At 50.7% G+C, this 18,875-nt stretch overlaps 5 protein-coding genes across 6 annotated transcripts; 2 read left to right on the forward strand and 3 right to left on the reverse strand.

Moving 5' to 3' along the window:
- Positions 1–6,574: 6,574 nt before the first annotated feature.
- On the reverse strand, positions 6,575–7,676 carry PV10_00848 (uncharacterized protein). The gene has a single exon (XM_016364971.1). It carries the CDS (start codon positions 7,340–7,342, stop codon positions 6,809–6,811), a length of 534 nt encoding a protein of 177 aa, XP_016228620.1. The 5' UTR covers positions 7,343–7,676; the 3' UTR covers positions 6,575–6,808.
- A 4,733-nt stretch (positions 7,677–12,409) lies between these two features.
- On the forward strand, positions 12,410–14,145 carry PV10_00849 (uncharacterized protein; the record flags this gene model as incomplete). Its single annotated transcript, XM_016364972.1, has 2 exons — positions 12,410–12,501; positions 12,576–14,145. 2 exons carry the CDS (start codon positions 12,410–12,412, stop codon positions 14,143–14,145), a joined length of 1,662 nt encoding a protein of 553 aa, XP_016228621.1.
- Positions 14,146–14,814: 669 nt separating this feature from the next.
- Positions 14,815–16,159, reverse strand: PV10_00850. 2 transcript variants are annotated; one of them, XM_016364974.1, is made up of 3 exons: positions 16,089–16,159; positions 15,611–16,026; positions 14,815–15,542 (listed from the first exon to the last, which is right to left on the reverse strand). In XM_016364974.1, the coding sequence occupies exons 2-3, from the start codon at positions 15,896–15,898 to the stop codon at positions 15,477–15,479; spliced, it is 354 nt and encodes a 117-aa protein (XP_016228623.1). In that variant the 5' UTR covers positions 15,899–16,026; positions 16,089–16,159; the 3' UTR covers positions 14,815–15,476. The 2 variants fall into 2 exon arrangements, with proteins under 2 accessions (XP_016228623.1, XP_016228622.1); XM_016364973.1 differs by having other exon boundaries at positions 15,611–16,159.
- A 778-nt stretch (positions 16,160–16,937) lies between these two features.
- On the forward strand, positions 16,938–18,213 carry PV10_00851 (uncharacterized protein). Its single transcript, XM_016364975.1, has 3 exons — positions 16,938–17,160; positions 17,222–17,719; positions 17,806–18,213. Exons 1-3 carry the CDS (start codon positions 17,112–17,114, stop codon positions 18,087–18,089), a joined length of 831 nt encoding a protein of 276 aa, XP_016228624.1. The 5' UTR covers positions 16,938–17,111; the 3' UTR covers positions 18,090–18,213.
- Positions 18,214–18,310: 97 nt separating this feature from the next.
- Positions 18,311–18,801, reverse strand: PV10_00852 (uncharacterized protein). The gene has a single exon (XM_016364976.1). It carries the CDS (start codon positions 18,787–18,789, stop codon positions 18,475–18,477), a length of 315 nt encoding a protein of 104 aa, XP_016228625.1. The 5' UTR covers positions 18,790–18,801; the 3' UTR covers positions 18,311–18,474.
- Between the last annotated feature and the right edge of the window lie 74 nt (positions 18,802–18,875).

Raw genomic sequence — 18,875 nt, forward strand, 5'->3', positions numbered from 1 at the left:
CAGCACAGTTAAGAAGCTCAATCGAGGCCACCGCCAGACAAGTAGCTCCGTCGACTGTGTAGATCGACCACATGGACGTACCTATCTGGGTAGTGCTGACCCACAGGATGCAGCGAACATCGCACTGATTCTAAAGAATTTCCATACAGATTTCTTGATTTACGAGGAATACAGTGCCAACCACAGCTTAATTGCCCATGAATTCCAGAAGCATGCACCCAGGCTCTGGTCTACCTACGAATCAGGGATCGAATCACTTGCCAAAAGCTTGACTGCCCTCGACCACCGATCCCATGATGGGCGAAAGGGACTTACAGTTGGTGATTTGCTCATCAAACCAATACAACGACTTACCAAGTACCCGCTTATCCTGACCGACATCCTGAAACAAACTCCAGTCTCGGATTGCCCTTCTGCACATGCTGACATCGAAGTGAGCCTACAGTGCTTGCGCAACATTGTGAAAATTGTCAACCTTGCTGTGAACAACCGTGACTCGCGGATAGAGATGCAACGACGATGGTCTCTGCAATCAAGGCTCAACTGCAGTCAGTCACCTCTGGATCCAGATCTTGTTCGAACACTAGGGCCTATTCAGCTTTGTGGTGTCTTGCACGTCGTCTGGCAGACCAAGGCAGGGGTTAATGGTGCGTACTGCCTTTGTGTCCTGTTTGATTCGAGGTTGATGATTGCCATCCCTGCCGGATGTACGTCTCGACTCGATATCACTGCGCTGCTCCGCCTTTCGGACATCAAAATCGAGTCCGCAAGCGATGGACGAGGTCTACAATGCCATGCCACTCTCCATACTTGGAAACTTTGTTTTGAAATCAACGGCAGTCTACACGAGTTCATCATGAGTGCGTGTTCAGCAACAGAGGAAGCTGTGTGGAGAGATGGGCTGCAAGGAAAGTTTTGCTCCGCCAAAGTTAGTCAGGCTGATTCAACAGAAGTCCTGAGTATCGTGGATTGGGACTTGAAATCCGTTGGGTTGGTCTACGGTCATCAGAATGACGCACTTGGGAGAAAACCATCTGTCCAACGAGCAGCCACAGTCGGCAATCGGGCACCGATTGTGCAACTTATTGTACGCAATACCCACAACGCGCAAGACCTGGGGGAATATCGCCAAGCGTCAACCTCATCCATCAATCGATCGCAGTCACACATGACATCAAACCGGATTGTGGTCTTGTCACCGAAAAGATCAGAGCGGGCTCGTTTAGAGTCCAGTTTGGCAGATGTGTGGACCAGGGAAAGATTACCGTACCCAGGCATGATCGGTTCGCGAGGGGGACAAATAATTAGGGCTTCCGCAGGGTCTTTGGTCAGAAAATTGAGTCTGGCATCGATTCATGCGCCGTTCTCAAGACGGTCAGGCAGTCTTTCGATGACCAGTCGGAAGTCTTATGATACATTTGCCGAGAATTATCGGACCAAAACCAAGGCCTCGACACCAGTGTTTGAGGTGCGCAAGGAAAGCCTGGAAGAAACCAGCCCGGCTGGATCGAAAGCACATGATATTCCTGAGGTAGACACTATGGAAAACCTTGTGAGTCGTATGATCGGAAGTGCAAGCAAGAGGCACCCGAGCGTCGCTGAGGAGCCTCGATCATTGACCCAAATTGACACGAAACAAGGTGGCGCTCATACAAGGCGTCCAGAAGGTATCGGGCCAGAGGACCCTGCCGACGTGTTTTACGCAGAGGACCGGCAGAGCCTGGAAGGTGATGAGGTGGTACAGACGAGTCTCGGTGGGAAACGGAAACGATGGAGTAATCCTATTGGCAAATTGAGAGGACTCTCAGCCGAGGGTCTTCGACATATGTTATACTCGAGTAAGTAGAGACAAAAGGAGTTCAAAGCGCCAGGTGTCAGGGGGCGATGTCGCACCAGCCTACTAGATATCTTAATTGACATTCTGTTCCTATCCATCCTCATGGTAGATGGTGGGTTCCCCTGCGTGCGATGAGGTCTGTTGCTGGGAGCACCTGGGAAGTCGGCCTGCCAGCCTTTCTTCTCGTTTCATCTTTTGTTCACGAGATTTGAAAGCTGTCAATGTGGTCCAGGCATTCATCTGCTAAAGGCTCAACTAGGCTCAACCTACCCATGGCATGGCATGTCCCCGTCTTTAACGGGCGACGGGCTTGCTGTATCTGCGTTGGAATATTTACACAGAGCCTTTCACTGGCTCGTCGTCCTTCAACGCCCGGAGAGCTGGCAGGAGGCGGCCTCAGGCTGATACTAAACTCCGGTGAGGAAATCTTCCCATACCCTCGTCTGCCCTACATTGCTAAAGGCACCAAGCCCTGCTGTCTGGCTTTCTATCACGGGTGAGAGGTTGGGTCTGCCAGTTATTCCACTCCCCTCGGGACCCCATTGCTCCGAAGCTGGCTGCTCCAAATTCGAGGGTCGAGGGCAACGGTCACTGGTACCCACGACGGTCTCACCGCTGCCTCCAAAGTCCTTGAAAACTGCACCATCCGAGTTAGTAAACCAGCAGTTAGTGGCGATGGAACTCAGTCCCCACTTACAGTGTTGCTGCAAAGAAGCGATCGCATCATTCAGGTTGGCTACCGATGACCACCCATCAGTTCCATGGCTACCAAAAACTGAATCCCCGCCTGAAACCATCCCATCCAATAACTCGAATGATTCGTTATCGCCGTCATTGTGGTCGTCAATTGGCACAAGATGTAGCATGGAACTCTCGTGCATACCATCTTCTGTCGGTGGCGCTTGATCGAGATCTTGCGCCGACCCTGGTGTCTGATGAGGTGGGTTCGTCGTTAGGAAAGGACTGGACGTCCGATCCGGCGGCATCACTCGTTTGCTGCGGTTCTCAACACGACCACTATGCTCCTCCGCCTCAAGACATTTCATCTCTGCTTTGAACACTAGTTGAATCAAGTCTCGTAGTATGAGGCCGTACTGCTCGGACGCCGCAGTCGAGTATCCTAATGACCTAGGGGCCCTGATAAGCCTTCCAATCGCTTGTTTCGCAATCTGGGATTGACGCGAAAATGGGCTGGACATGGCAAAAAGCCCCAGGGTAACTCCGGCAGAGAATGTCTGGATGGCCATGTACGCAGCGGCATGAGTATTTGACGCCAGCCTCAGCGTGTACGGCTGCTCGCTCAACCATGAAGTCCGCATTCCCGACTCCCACATTCGGTTCCTGCTGACTGTGATCACACTGCTCTTCGTTCGTGCCTGTTGCGTCGTATCCGGCTCTTCTGCTTCTGGGAATTCATTGCCTCCCACAGCGCTCCTCTTCGGCATGGCCCGCCTATCTTGTGTCGTCACTTCGTACTGTAAGAGCGGGCGATGCAATATCAATTGAAGGTTGTCATACAACAGCTGCAGAGCCAGAGCCTGCAGTCGAAAAACCCTCTCCACACTCCCTTCACTTCCCATGCATGAGTCATCCTCGCTAAAGCTCCTGAGGCGTAATTCAGGTGGGATACTGTCCCAAATTTCCACAAGCTGCTGGTCTATGCGTTGAATATGTGAAATTAGTTCGTTCTTTTGTAGTTTCCGCTGGCCATATATCTCTCGCGTGAGGCTCGACGTTGCTTGGTAGAGCCGGAACTTGTACAGTTGATAGGACAGTACTGTGACTGGCTCACTTGCGCCACCTGTTGACGGCTCGATCGACTCGAAACCCGGGCATTGCGCTCTGGTATCATCAAGGTTACCTGGCATGGCAACGCTCCATTCAGTCTGAGGAATTATCCGTGGCTTGCCGTTGCACAACGCCGAAAATCTAGTTTGAGTCAGCAGTATCAAGAATGAGATGCTTGTGGCACATACGCGTCAGCATCATACAGAGCCCACCAAACCCGCCGACGAACTTCGGTCTGTATCACATTGGTTCGAGACCAAGTCTCCTCTCGATGGAGTCGGAGTGCTTCCGCCGCCTTCCACCCAGCACCCACGATCACCCAACCGCGATTGAACTGAGCATGATACATGTAGTATGAGGCAAGGAGAACACAGGTGGCCACAGATTCGGTGTCTCCGTTGTCGAAGATGGAAAGAAACTTCTCTTCGACCACACGAACGAGTTTCGATCGAAGTTTATTCAAATCCCATCCGGGACAGGTTTTTTCGGCCACCGAGGTAGGCGTATACGCGGCACCTGTTCCAAGAATCGTCATGATGAGAATCACCATTGGCAGTTTGTGTTGGGACACCATTCCGGTAATGAGCATCTTTTCAAGTTCTTCTCTGAGGCTTGGTTCATGAAACACCAACATAAACCAATGCACCGATCCAATATACGTCTCGAACAATAGCCATGTGACGTACCGGGGGGGCAATTCAATTCCAATAAGCTCAGAGACTGGTATAAGATCTCCGTCAGCGCTAAAAGTCCTCAGAGTAATGTGGCCCCTTGGGATAGCATCGGTCGCAACAGAGTTGGGCGACGTAGTGTCGTGGTTTTTGAACAGCTAAGTAGGTTAGTCAGTAGTGTTTCTCAGCTTGTCAGAGAACCAACATCGTTGACTAGCTCATATGAAGAGGTGCTTTCTCGACAAGTCGGCACTGACATGGTGCTATCCTGCAAGACGTCCTGTTGGTTGCCTATCGTCCTTTCTGCCGTCCGCCTTATCTCAAGATTGGCTTGAGTTCCACTTGATGTGCCAGCACAGTCTTCGTTTGATGGGTGAACATCCCCTGGTGAACCACCGCCTTCACCCCTAGAGCCCCTGCGTGCCTTTGCAGGGTTGAGCTTGCGTTGTTTCCTACGACAGATTAATGCCCAGATCTACTTCTCCATCACGCAGGAAGAGATCAACTGACCTGGGGGGTTCAGGGTGCTCCTGGCACAGAACACGAGCTCTCATACAAAGAGCACATGGTCGCTCATCATCACACTGCAAGACATGAGCATGCGACGACACAGCCAGGATGGCCAAGGATGGCCATTCTAATGCCCATGATATCTTGTGAGACTAACCTTTAACTTCTGCTTGCGACACCGCGCACATGCCTGCCTCGCTCTTCTTGGGACTGTCTGGGGCCCAAACACGTTCCGAGCGTGCGTGAGATCTGCCATAGTCGATTGAAGTCCTTGTGGTATAGTCATGGTGAAGTCGGAAAGGTGGCGTGAGGTACTTGTCTCAGTCAGTTTTGTTACCCTTGGACCTTTGAGTCTTGGGTCTCTGAACGCCAATGCTCTCCTACGGAGTAGGCCATGGTCCCAAACGTGGAGTCGACCCCGCTAAGACTCCTCGAACGACCTATGTAGTTAACTAACGAGTGAGGTTAAGCCGATGGCGCGGCACAGCGTCCGTCACCGGAACGATGTGATATTCGCTTCTCTCAGCCACCAACACAGCATTCGGTTCACCCTTCCTGGAGCGATTTATGCTTCTAAAACGCTCGACCCTAAGTGACGAAGAAATCAATGGAGGATGACGGCCAAAGACCCGAGTGTCAGAGGCAATGGCCTGGTGTCTCGCCAGAGAGTCCGCGATCTAGACAGGTTGCTGCGCGGCACAGAAGGACCACTAAGATGAAGCCTAGACAACGACAAGACCATCTTTCCACGCGAAACTGTGGAGGGGCCCATCAGGATTTTCAAGTCCGGAGTACTCAGATGATCAGAACGTATGGGCCGACATCGTCAACCAAGCGACTTTTACTGATTCCGGCTAATCTGCCTTGGAAAAGCCGTGAAGACTTTGCCGGTGGTTAAGTGAGATCCCACCGGGTAACCCCAGATTTCCGGCATGCATCGATCTGCGAGTTTCCAGCCGACTTAGGATAGCTAAATCACCTGGATCGCGTTCTCGATGGTTATGGTGTCCTTGTTGCATGCAGGTCTCCGATCAACGGTAGTATCAAAGCTCTCCTACCAAAGTCCATAGACTGGGCGTCCCCCGCATCTGGGTGGGCATTGAGGGAAATCCTCCTTGTATCTGCGAAACCCTTCTAATGTCGAAGAGAGGCTGGATACTACAAATGCAACAGATGTTGCTGTTCAACGCCGTGGGTTCGATATATCATCAAGACTCTGCCCGCATCAAGCATGGCAGCCGATCGATATAGGGTACGCTTGCCTCCATCATGTCCCATGTCTGGTTGACAATGATGATTTGGCTGCTATCATAATCCGGATCCAGATAGGCTTAGATCCGTTTGGGACTTTTTACTATCTAATAAGGGGGGGCATTGGGGGACGTGAACGAATGATTGACAACGAATAACCAACGCAGTGTTTCAGGCGGCTGAAATTGTGGACCCTGAGAGGCGCGTAATGCAATTTCGCATTTTTCCCCAAGGGATGGAGCACAATATGCGTAGACTTTCTCCATTGCTATTATTGGAACGCGGTCGCGTCAGGAAACTTCTGAAAGTGAGTCCCTGAATCCCGGACTTGCAGCCTGGGGCTGAACTGAACGCCCACGATGCCCTTTTCCTGTAGGCTGCAGATTCATTGACTCAGGCGCTGGTTGGGTATTTTACATGGAACTGAGACCAATTTTGGGTGGGTCCGAGACCTGCTTTTGATCGCGTCGATACGCGCTGGCTGAATTATGTATCCAACTACGTGGAACTCAGTAGGTGAGAGAGAAAGAAGATATTAATTTGACACGTGAAAGTATCTATTGACTGGGCATGAAGATGCGTGACATGTCAAGAGGGGTGAGATTCACCAGAGAGATGTTTGGGTGGAGAATGGTATGGCATGGGTTCCAGTAACAGTGAACCTATATCAACCATGATCTTTGGCCTTGTTTCCCAACGTCCAACTTCAACATCCCAAGATATAACCTCCAGAGATGTTGACTGCGGGCATTTACAGGACGAGAGCCAATCCAGCCATGGCCATGGCTCCAACGCCAGCCATCTTTCCGTTGGTGTTTGCAGCTCCAGTAAAGGCAGATGCGGTAGGTGAAGTGCTGGAAGCAGCATGGGTGGACGGCTTGACAGTGGTGGTAGGAGCGAGAGTTGACTTTGCACCCTCGGTCGAGGCCGGGGTGACGCTGCTGGCACTGCTGGTCTTAGGAGCGGCGGGGATCATGCTGGTCCAGCCTTCGCCGACGGAGTAGGACACCGTGGTGGGAACACCCCAAGTTGAGTTACCTGACGAGTAGGTGGCGGTGTAGCTGGTATAGCTGGTCCAGACTTTGTCGCCGCCGCTGGCACTCTGGGTCAGAGCCGCAGGGAACGAGGCTGTCGCGGTGGCAGGACCCCCAGCACTGGCGACGGAGGTCTCGCCATCTGGCAAGGTGTAGGTGAAGCCCCAGTCGCCCGTCTGATAGTCAGCCCCGGAAGGAGCAATGGCCAAGGCAGACGCGGCGAAGAGGGTGGCGGCGATGAATGACTTCATGGTGGACTGGATTGGAAGTGCTGGGGTTTGGTAGGCTTTGGGCGAGGGTTGTCGGGCGGTCTGAACGAGTGACTGGGTGCTGTTGGAGCGAAGGAGCGTGGGTCAGAGAATCCGGGGAATCTTTATAGCCGTGACGAGCTTGTTGATCAAGGAGCGTGGATGCTGCGAGTATATACGCAATATTGTTGTCGCGCAGAGGGTCTATGCAGAGGTCAGTTCGGCAGTAAAAGAGCGTCCCATATTTGAGAAAGCTGGGCAACGCGAGTTGCTATATACAAAACATTCAAGCCACTTGGACAGGCACGACAGGCCCTCAAACCAAACCAGGTCCAAGCTGGCAAGGAAAAGAGGAGGTGGAAGTGTATCGTAATTGGCGACGGTGTGGAGAATAAACGTGTCAAGCTATAGCAGACTTGAGCGTGTTTGGAGCAAGCATCGATGAGATTGGAGCTTATCATGGTAGTGGAGACTTGACCTACAGGGGCCAGGAAATTGGCATCGGCGTGGTGGCACTGGCGAGCCCTGGCGAAGGCTCCAGAATGATGAAACCAATACTCCGTATGCATATGCATAGACATACCTTGCGTACTCGCTAGGTTGGCACGGTTGGCTGTGAGAGTTTGACGTGTCTTGATGATCCCAATCGTAGGTTCCTGGTTCCTATTTTTTGGATACGACACACAGTTTAGAGTGCAGCGACTTGGTAACCAGGCTGGATCACCGCCATTCATTACTGTTGATAGTGAGAATTGGGCACAAAAAGCCACAAGCCACAAGTCATCAGTCATCCAGGCTTGTTGAAAGCTTGTATCTCACGGTCGTCAGGATCCCTCATCCACTCCTGCAAGCTTAGGGGCGACACGTCACTCACGCTCTTTTCCTTCTCTTTTCCTCAGTCCTTTCTCAAACGCTCAAACGCTCAAACCCGGGCCCCAATAACAGAGGACGCGGCCAGGCAATTGAATTTTTCCTAGTCTTTACCTGGGTCGGCGGGTCGACGGTCATGATGGCAGAACTCAGCTTGTTTGTTATTGCCACCCAATTACAATTGTCTTGCGTATTGACACTGAGCCAGAGAATTGCATAGCTTGAGACTCTAATGATGGTTGATGCAACAGACCATGGATCGCGACATAGACGAACAATGCACCACAGTCGTGGCCAGTCAACCATGGTTCGATGTCAGGATTCATTGTATCACAAGTTGCATACGGAGTATGTGTGGAGGGACGCGTGTGGGCAGGTGGATGATACTCGAAAGCTTCAAAGGCAAACGACAATGCTTGTTTGAACTTGGCCGACGGGTATGGATAAAATAAGATTAGAGAGGCGCTGTTGACACCATGAGGCTCTGGCGTCTTAGGGTGATCCTTGTAGCCCCGTCGGCCCTTGCAAGGTCGAATGATGCCTCCACCCGAGTATGATTATCATTACTCCGTATGGATGGGAAATCGCGCCCATCAGCCATCAAGTGCCATCCCAAATGCAGTTGGACGAGTTTGCTTGGATGTCCTTTTACTGATTGACCCAATATCAGGCACGACCGCTGATGTTCTTTTGAGCTCTCGCCATCTTATCACTTTTTCTAGCCTTTGATTCGTTGTTGCTTTACCAAGATCCTTCTATTATTGAGAGTTCATCCAACGCTGAGATTCATATTACCTTACCACCTTGTTTGTATCCTCTTTCCGTGACCAATCGCTCCTTCGTCCTTTACGCCATGCAAATAAAAACATCAACATCAACTCGTCATGCATCGCCCGCCTTGACGGGGCTGAGGTTCCCAGCATCTCTGCCACCTCCGCTCCACGCAAACACATTGACAAGTCGAGAATTGAAATTTGGTATCTGCGTCCCATGACGGGAATAACTATCTACATTCAAATCATGAGTGTGTATGAGACAGAGTGCAATCTGCCTGGATAGATAGATCACCGTCTTTCCTGTTGCATCTCATGGCAGGCAACGACCCCACGTGACCACCATGGGAGCCTTCTTCCAGGCCCATACATCAACCCTCACTTCCAGGCTGTCATACTCTGCCCGTTCTGCCAGCTCCAGGCCTCTTTGGTAGTGTCCAGGGTTCGGCACACACCGTCTGCAATGACATTATGTCAGTGACCACTCCAGCTTGGGTATCAGGTGGGTTCAGATAACTTACCTCGCCTTCAGAATAGGCCCAGAAATATACGATAACCCCAGTAAGATAATACAACGCCGCGTTGGTGCCTTGATACACCAGCGCTGCAGAGAGAGCAGCGAGCGGATATACCACCAGTCGAGCCTCCATGCTCCGGTGCAAGCCTGGCAACATCTTGACCAGTGGGGTCAATGGCCACTCCCAGCAGCAGCCCAGGATTCCAAACAGAACATTGAAGATCTGTAATACCGGGAACGGTTTGACCGCTCCATCCAGATTTTTGGTGAGAAAGTCCCAGAAGATTTTCGGCCAGAAAAAGGCCTCGATGCCAGCCATGATCTGATACACGGCAGCGGTCAGGACGATGAGACGAGCCCAGTGATTTTTGATGAGCTTGCCCATGGTGACGAGTGTGGTGATGATGACGATGATAGGGATGATAGGGATGATTAGTGAGTTAGAAGTGGGTGATGTCAGGGCCCAGAGTCGACACAGTCGGCGGAGAATTGAAAGTGATATTGAAGTGGTTCAAGAAACGAAAGTCGCCGTGAGAAGTGAATGAATGGTAGCACGCAGAACCGACGACCCGCGCCTGAGGATCACCGACGAAGCATGGAGGGCTCTCGCGGGATTTAAGAGAGCCTTGCGTTCAGGGTCAGTGGAGAGATCGATCGAGTCCCCTGGTTTTGGCTTTGGGGGGTGATCTCGGCGATGGAGTCAACCGGCGAGGAAGAGTTTGGGATGTGCTAGGTGGTCTGTGGTCGAGGGAGTAACAGTCTGAGAAGCACAGTTAGGCTGCCAGAGGATGCTTGTCCTGCGACTGTAACTGTCCAAGACCCAGGGTTGGTATGGGCAGATGGGTTTGGCGCGTATGAGACTGGTCGCAGCTGTCGTCTCGTGGGAAAGTGGTTGAGGCGATTTGGAGACAGCAAGTGTTACAGATTGTCGCAGGGTGGAGTTTGCGACTGTAGGCCACGTCAAATCTTTTGGCACGGGCAAAAAGGTCTTCTTTTCAGGGACAGATGGACAGGTTTGCAAGGTCAACAGATATTGAGTGAAAGATGATGATAATTGAAAACATCGAATGTCCCTTGCATCTGCTGGGGTTGTCGTTGACTTTTGCTAGAAGTCATGCATTCTCACCTACGCAACTACGCACTACGCTTCTTGTCATGAAAGGTGAACCCGGATATCGTATGCATGATCGGACCAATACATGATCACCCATTTCCCCACCTTTGATCAAGTATTGCGTGGCGTTGCAATCTACAGACGCTCGTGGTCGAAGTTGTCCTCATGGCGAAAGTGCTCGCAGGTGAAGAATTGAGACAGAGTGTGATGATTCGTGGGAGGCTGGTGACCAGGGGTGGTGATTGGCTCACCGCTGGGTGAAAAGACAGCAATAAGCGCTGGAAATAGAAGTCCTGGGATCATTATGCAGAGGAGGCAGAGCCAGTCGATGCCCAGTCCCAGTAGCCATGGGCATTGTCGACGTTGTGTGATGAAGCTGCAGTGCGAGTGGCTGCGATCAGGTCATTGGCAAGATGGATGTGGACGAATGAGGGTCAGTATGAGACAGTCGAGGGCCTAGACAGACCCCAGAGAGTGCAGGCGAGAGCCGCCTAACCAGGGATGGACCATGCCGAGAAACAGGGATAGTTAGGCCCTGTCGAGGCGACTCCTAGGCGGGCGCTTCGAAACACTTTCTCATACGTCCATTGAGCTTGTTCCTGAACCGCTAGCCACATCCAGAACCCCAGACCTTGACAATTCATCCAAAGCGATGCGATGGCCATTGATGTCGACGGTTCATCACCACGGCAGAAATGCCGTGTCGAGAGACCAACAGAATATGTTATCAGGTGTGGTATCTCTCGCCACAAATTCTTTGAGCTTGGCCATCACCATCACCTGTTCAATGGGTGCCTGCCTGCGTTGTGGTTTTCCAGCCTTTGTGGCCCCCCGCCGATTAGCCGCCCCCGGCAACAGTAACAGGGTGAACTTCATCTGAATCTGGGATACAAGCGATCGAATGGGCAGCATCTTTCCCTTACAGCCCGCTGTCCTGCATCCATGTCTTGACTAAATCCACCTATGACTGATTAAGTAGTGCTGTGCGAGTTAGACGACTTGGCTCATTGGTGACCACGTCTGTTCAAAAGAATAGCTCTTGGGCTGGTGGGTGATAGATGTTCGTTAGAGGAGAAAAGTCACATTGCACCGGCTGGCAACATATCTTCGACAACATCTTGCACTTCCTTCCCATCTTCTGTGCTCGATTTGAATCCTCCAGACCAAATCCATGGGTCAAATGTACTGACTGTACAGAGTACACAAATCTTGGTTGTTCACCCTGAACCCTACCCTAACCTTGACCCAAAGCCCACAACGCCCACACAGCGCTCGGCACCCTTGTTACACCAAGTGTTTCGACCTCAACGCCTGATACCAGATCTAATCGCCTTCGCCCGCTGTCGACGTTTGAGCTCCTGCTTCAGCTTGACCTTTCTGGATTCACTTCAAAGACGTTGCTAGGTCTTCTGACCATCCCTTGCCTGGCCTCGTCCAATTTACCATCAGTACCGCTACCTCTCATGACTTGCCGTTAGTGTACGATCAAGTCAACTCTGATCTGTCGGGTACCCCAGTCCCCGGCGCTCCACTCTCAGCCTTTCCACAATACCCTCTCTCATAAGCCTCAATATCCGGCTCTGGCGCTGTTCTCACTCAACTTTCTCAGGACGTGCTCATTCTCTGTCGTCAACACTGCTGGTTCGGCATTCGACATTCATTTCGTTTCTTGCTTCTTTTTGTTCGGCCAGGTGCCTGGATATGCGACTTTATTGAATTGATTCTTATACCACCGTCACCACATCGCCAGCCGTCTGTACAACCCTCATTCGTGTCTCTGGCATTCATCTCCCATCATGGCGACATTAAAATCTCATTTCAGCGGAAGCAAGATCATCTTCTACGTGCTATGGTGGGGCTTTCATTGGGGAATGTTTGCCTTTGGATGGTATGTTCTGTCGAAGCATCACGAGATTCATCGCTGGGGATGGGAAACAAGAAGACTAACTCATGTGTGCACAGGTACAAGCAAGCAGCAGATCCAAAGCTGGCCGGCCTCAACACCCTGACATTCTCAGTATGGATATCTCGCGGCGCCGGTCTCGTTCTCTCCTTTGACACCTTGTTCATCCTTCTTCCCATGTGTCGGAACATCATGCGCTTCATTCGACCCAAGTTCAAGTTCCTTCCTCTCGACGAAACAATCTGGTTCCATCGTCAGTGTGCCTACGCCATGTTGGTATTCACTGTCCTCCACGTTCTCGCCCACTACGTCAATTTCTTCAACGTTGAACGAACCCAGATCCGACCTGTATCGGCAATCCAGATTCACTATGCCCAGCCCGGTGGCATTACCGGCCACATCATGATGCTGTGCATGTTGCTCATGTATACCACAGCCCACCAAAAGATCCGACAACAATCCTTTGAAACCTTTTGGTATACCCATCACCTGTTCATCCCCTTTTTCCTCGGCATGTACACCCATGCGGTCGGCTGCTTCGTGCGAGACACAGCCGAACCCTTTTCTCCCTTTGCAGGTGCCGATTTCTGGGCCCATTGCATCGGGTACCAAGGCTGGCGTTGGGAACTGTGGGGAGGTGGACTGTATTTGTTTGAGCGACTGTATCGAGAAATCCGTGCCCGCCGCGACACCAAGATTTACAAAGTGATCCGACACCCCTACGATGCCATGGAAATCCAATTCCAGAAACCCAGCATGAAATACAAGGCGGGTCAGTGGCTTTTCATCAACATTCCCTCCGTCTCAAGCCAGCAGTGGCATCCATTTACCATCACCTCTTGCCCCTTTGACCCATACATCTCGATTCATGTCCGTCAAGTCGGTGACTGGACCAAGGCTGTGGGTGATGCCCTGGGATGCGGGCCATCACAAGCCAAACAATTCGACGACCTCGACAACAGCGGCATCTACGAAATCGCTTTGCAGCACGGCCAAGAAATGCCAGCCATCCGCATCGATGGACCCTATGGAGCTCCCGCCGAAGATGTCTTTGACAACGAAATTGCTGTTCTCATCGGCACAGGTATCGGTGTCACACCTTGGGCATCCGTGTTGAAGCACATTTACAACATCCGCGCCGGACCCAACCCACCGCGACGTCTCAAGCGAGTGGAATTTCTCTGGGTGACCCGTTCCATTGAATCGTTCGAGTGGTTCCAGACACTTCTGTCATCACTGGAAGCTCAATCCGCTCAAGCGGCCGAGACCGTGGGTGGACCTGAATTCCTCCGCATCCACACCTACCTCACGCAACGAGTCGATGCCAACACTGCAGCAAACATCTACCTCAACACGGTAGGCAATGCAGTGGATCCCTTGACCGAACTCCGAACCAAGACACAGTATGGTCGTCCTGACTTCAACCGTCTCTTTGGCGCCATGCGAGACGGTCTCATGGACCAAACATACCTAGATGTCGGCAAGGAAGGCTCCATCACCGCCGGCACAAAAGCCACCGTCGGTGTCTACTTCTGTGGACCCGGCGCCGCTGCTCGTGAAATCAAGAACGCGGCCAAAGCCACGAGCAATGAATTGGTCAAGTTCCGGTTCTGGAAGGAGCACTTTTAAGGGTGTGAGTCAACGCCATGCCTTGCCTTGTCATGCCATAACATGGCTGATGTTGCTCCCGCCCCAGTAACCTTTTGTATCATATGTACAGAAACCAAGGTGTTACTGGGAGTGTGTGGGCAACAGAAACGCAGCCAAGAAATGAAAGCATTGTTTTGTTTTGGAAATTCAGGGAATGAATAGTTTTTTTGTGAGCGACCTTTTTACTTCATCTTGCAAGCAATAAAACCTTCCCATGTCCCTTGGGGTTTGATTCATCGAAGATACCACATTTTGTCGTTTTGAGGATGGGTGGGGAATACTTCATGGTCGGAAAAGGGGCGAGTTTCCGACTATGAACAAGAAGAAGCATCAATGGCCTTGCGGCCCCATTACCGAAGAATTGAGAAGAGGGTGACGAATCTAACAAAAGGTGAATACGGTGTCACTCAAGGAGAGAAATCTTCTTGGGTGACCACCCAATTTTCCTGGGGAGAGAGGTGTGCTGAAGACGACGGGAGGAATTCCCAAGGCAGTCACTCTGACTCTTCCTTTTTATAGGAGACAACATCTCTGGGGGTGGCTTTGAGTCAAAGTCGCCCTTTCTTATACTACTTGGTCATTGGGATTCAGTGGCCAGGCTTGTTTGCACTAGGCCGGCGTTGAGAAACCAACCTGCTTATCCAGTGCAGGCAAAGGATCTATATGTGGGGGTTCCAGCGGAGGTGCGGCTGTCAGATCTATCAATCAACCAACGGTATATCTAACTTTTATCAAAATGATTCTGGATTAGATTTCCCAGACATCGTTAAAGTCCAAAATACATCTCTTTCCTTTTTCCGGTGCTCGTCGAGTTTTGGACGGGCATCTATATGAAAAAAAGACCGATCTTCCCCATTCAATTATAAAAAATCATTTGATATGCCAGCGCTGTGATTGACTCGGGAGGGGAATGATGAATCTTCTGTCCTGTGTTGGTCACGTGAGAGGCCTCTATTGCGGGTGGTAAGGGGTTTCTACTACTAGTCAAAACTAAAGTCACACGACCAAGTAGATCTTTCGACGACAACGAGATTCTCACAAATGTCTACATCATCCTCAGTGAAATTGTTTCAAAGCTTTGGATTTTGATTTCCGCTACATGCAGCTAAGCATGCACAGTTCGTCTAGCTTTGATTGGAGCATCCTAGCTCATGTTCTGCCGAGGCTCCCATACTTGTAGGCTTTCTGGCCAGCACAAGTAACAGGAAAAGCCATCATCTCATGCGTTTGCAAGTACCTCCATACGCCTTCTTGAGCTAAGGGACGATACTAAACGCGAAGGGGTCTGTAAATCACCGGTTGACAACAGCCTATGCAGTTGGGTGACCTTGACGGGGGCCCATGCTCTCATTACGCACACCAGTACGTTGAGATTGCTTATCACCAATGTGTTAGTTCAGGGCCGACTTCGAACAAGTATGCTGTGCTATAGGAAACAACTTACAGTAGAGGTCTGCACTTGGCCCTCCTCCAGGATCTTCTTGACGACCTCGTCCTCGTTGCTGGTGCCGAACTCATTCTCCAGCGTGGCTTTGCTAGCGGTGTCTAACTCACCCTGAGCACCATGCTTGTGGGAGACGAGAACCTTGAAGCTGTCGACGACTTGTACGAGAGGGATTGATTTGTCTGATTTCCATGCTTCTAGCCCCTCCGCTGATTCCACAAAGACAATGAAGTCATCAGTGGAACCCTTGTAGAAGACTTTGGTCACTGGTCCGTTTCCACGAGGCATCTTGCTGGTTTCTTTTCTTGAATTGAGAGGTAAGAGGAGGATATCAAGGTACAAGAGGTGAGCTTAAGTGTTAGAACGCTGGGTGAGAGTTCAGGAGATTGAGGGTTGGGTCTTGGTGGTGGTGTCTGCTGAGTTCAGTCAGAGATGGTTATTCAATAGTAGAGTAGGGTTTATAGTCTGCTTGAGGTACCTTTTGAAGATTAAATGGATTCGTGCGAGAGATTTATGTGAGAGAAATTGCGGTTTGAATGGGATATTCAGGTGATGGTGAAATTGAGAGCAGGTGACCTGAGAGTGACTGCCCTTTGTAGTTGCTGTGGCCTCTGCAACTGAACGAGTCTGGAATGACGTCAATTATGCTGGTGCGTTGACAGGTGCCCGCAATGATGTGAGTTATTAACTCTACACAGCAAGCGCCGTCCCCGAAAGCCAGGCCTGGTGCCTGGAAACAAGCTTATTATGTGCCCTCACGTGAGACTAGCCCACAATCGTCAGGGCAGCCATGCAGCCTTGTTGGATAGACAAGAAGTTTACCCCACCACGGGTGCCACATTACGCATTCACGTGGCATTGTAGGGACGAGTATTCCTACTACTGTCGTTCTAGTTGGCATATGGAATCTTCTGGGTCAGGGAGGTGACCACGGGCAGGGCATTCGTGCCACATAGACACCGTCACATCTGTTTTCAAAGAGAACAGTGCCTGCCACCTTTGTTGGTAGTGGGCCAAAGTTGTCAATGGCAAGTATGCCGAGTAAAGAGTCGTGTCCCCCACATGCCCAAATGTTAGGTGGCATACAATGCTCGTGGCTGGACGGTTGTCAACCTCCACTTCTCTACCAACGTGGCCAGCATCGGCTAGCATCAAGAATGCACCAGTTTTATACCTGGCTTTGTAGCCAGACCATGTCGAGTTGTCATACTGCTCTCACCTGAAATAAGTCTTCCTGCGTCGAGTTGACCCAGAAGCTTCTGCCAAAGCGATATAAAAACTGCTACGTCACAAATTTCGGACATTGTCCCCGTAGCGACTTATATCATCACCACGCTCAAGATGAACGCAATACCTATTGATGAACTAGGACTAGTAGACAGTCATCTACTTACTCATTCCTCATATCTATCTAATGTGATTATTTTTGATCCGCTCTTGCTCCGAACGAGAGCCTCAAATCTGCGTCCATTTGAAACAGATCCAGAACTCCAACACCGTCATGCCTTTAGAAGGACAATCCAATATCGTTATCAGTGGCGCTGGCCAAGGTCTGTTTGATGCAGATCAGTCGCTCTCGTGATTGTACCTTGCAGACTAACAACAATTTAGGCATTGGCAGAGCGATAGCCCGACATTTCGCATCGCATGGTCATCGAATTTTCATACTTGATGTAAATGATGACAACATCAAGCATACTGCTGAGGTTCATCTCAAGGAACATGCCCCTAATGTCGGCTATGCGCAGTGTGATGTTCGTTCTGTGGAAAATATCCGCTCAACGATCAAAAATGCCGCGACATTTCTCGACAATCGAATCGATTTTCTTATCAATAATGCTGGCATTTCCAACCCGCACTGGTCAGACAATAAGACAATGGAGGATGAGTCGGTTCTTGAGCAGTGGCAAGCTTATGTTGAGACGAATTTGACTGGCCCATTTGTCATGTCTCAGGCATGCATCCCATACATGAAAGTCGACAAGGACTCGGAGAAGCAGAAGCTTCCGCATTCACGGATTGGCAAGGCTGGCCCCTGTATCATCCATGTCAGCAGTTTTCGAGCCTTCATATCGGATCCGAACCAGGAAGGTTATGCATCTACAAAAGGTATGTTTCGTACCTTTCACGTTGCTCGTTGTACGCCTTGTTATCGATTAGAAGTCTTCTCTGCTAAACTAGTTTGCATGCTGCAGCTGCACTGTTGGGCCTTACCACAAGCATGGCGATTTCGATGCAGGCTTTTGGAATCCGTGTCAACCAGGTCTCCCCGGGCCGCGTCAAGGCGACTCATGAAAATGCCCATGGTGACGAGCACGGCCATGGATGGGAAAATTCCGAATCTGATGTGGAAAATCATCCTACCAATCGAGCTGGTATGCCAGAGGATATATCCGAGGCAATCGAATATCTCCTTGGGGCTGGATTCGTCACTGGCCAGGATTTGGTGGTCGACGGGGGAGTGGTCAGGACTAAATAAAAGGGACTGGGACGGGAAGACGGCAAAGTCGAGGTTCATGATCATAAAAACTGTGTTGTGTGGCAAGCCTGCTGTCTAACACGCCGTCGACCGTCTAATGAGTAGAAATTTCAATTGCTGTGACGCCGCTATCGCTTATCTTGATAACCAAATGCCCGCTAAACTGTCTGTAGAGTGAGAAACACCCTGGTGTAACATATCAAGCCAAGGCGATGATGTGCATCCCGTACGCTGTTGAACCTTTGAGGTCTTGTTTTAGAATTGCACCACGGCTGAGTCTGACGTAAGGAAGTAGAGGGTATCGAGTGAAAAGGAGGGTGAATGTATCATGTAGTGTAGTGGCGGTGTCAAAATGATCTAGTTCTGCACAAGAAGTCCGCTGGGCTCAAGGTGAAGGCATGTCTGTAGTCGAAGAAGAATTGTTGGAGGAGTGGGAACTTCGAGGTGAACAACCGTCTTGAGGACGTGCTTTACTGATGCGGTCATCGACCAGATCTTTCAGATGCTGGGTCTGAGATTCCTTTGCCTGCTTGTATTCTTGGTGTCTGCAGAGGCGATGATACTGTCGTCTTCGGAAAACGCTGAAAGGGGTATTTAAGCGTTCGACTCGAGCGGCTTGAAGTTCTTTCCAGTTTTCATAGTCGTGATGATTGTATTCTGCACTGGAAGTTGCGTCAATATCATTATCGTTGGGCGACATGCTAGAAGCCAGTAATGCTTGAAATTACGAGAACATCAAGGGTGTGGTTTCAATATCCTCTGGAGGGTGTGCGACATGGTTAAAAA

The sequence above is a fragment of the Exophiala mesophila genome (assembly GCF_000836275.1).
Source record: "Exophiala mesophila strain CBS 40295 unplaced genomic scaffold supercont1.1, whole genome shotgun sequence".
NCBI classification, from domain to species: domain Eukaryota; kingdom Fungi; phylum Ascomycota; class Eurotiomycetes; order Chaetothyriales; family Herpotrichiellaceae; genus Exophiala; species Exophiala mesophila.

What these genes read in the sequence shown, in the direction of transcription:
- PV10_00848 (XM_016364971.1), bottom strand. Translation starts at nt 7,342, where the DNA reads ATGAAGTCATTCATCGCCGCCACCCTCTTCGCCGCGTCTGCCTTGGCC.
- PV10_00850 (XM_016364974.1), bottom strand. Translation starts at nt 15,898, where the DNA reads ATGCCTCGTGGAAACGGACCAGTGACCAAAGTCTTCTACAAGGGTTCC. An exon ending in GCCAAGTGCAGACCTCTACT is followed by an intron (nt 15,543 to 15,610) that starts GTAAGTTGTTTC and finishes ATTGGTGATAAG; the next exon opens with CAATCTCAACGTACTGGTGT.
- PV10_00851 (XM_016364975.1), top strand. Translation starts at nt 17,112, where the DNA reads ATGCCTTTAGAAGGACAATCCAATATCGTTATCAGTGGCGCTGGCCAA. An exon ending in TATCAGTGGCGCTGGCCAAG is followed by an intron (nt 17,161 to 17,221) that starts GTCTGTTTGATG and finishes ACAACAATTTAG; the next exon opens with GCATTGGCAGAGCGATAGCC. An exon ending in AGGTTATGCATCTACAAAAG is followed by an intron (nt 17,720 to 17,805) that starts GTATGTTTCGTA and finishes TGCATGCTGCAG; the next exon opens with CTGCACTGTTGGGCCTTACC.
- PV10_00852 (XM_016364976.1), bottom strand. Translation starts at nt 18,789, where the DNA reads ATGTCGCCCAACGATAATGATATTGACGCAACTTCCAGTGCAGAATAC.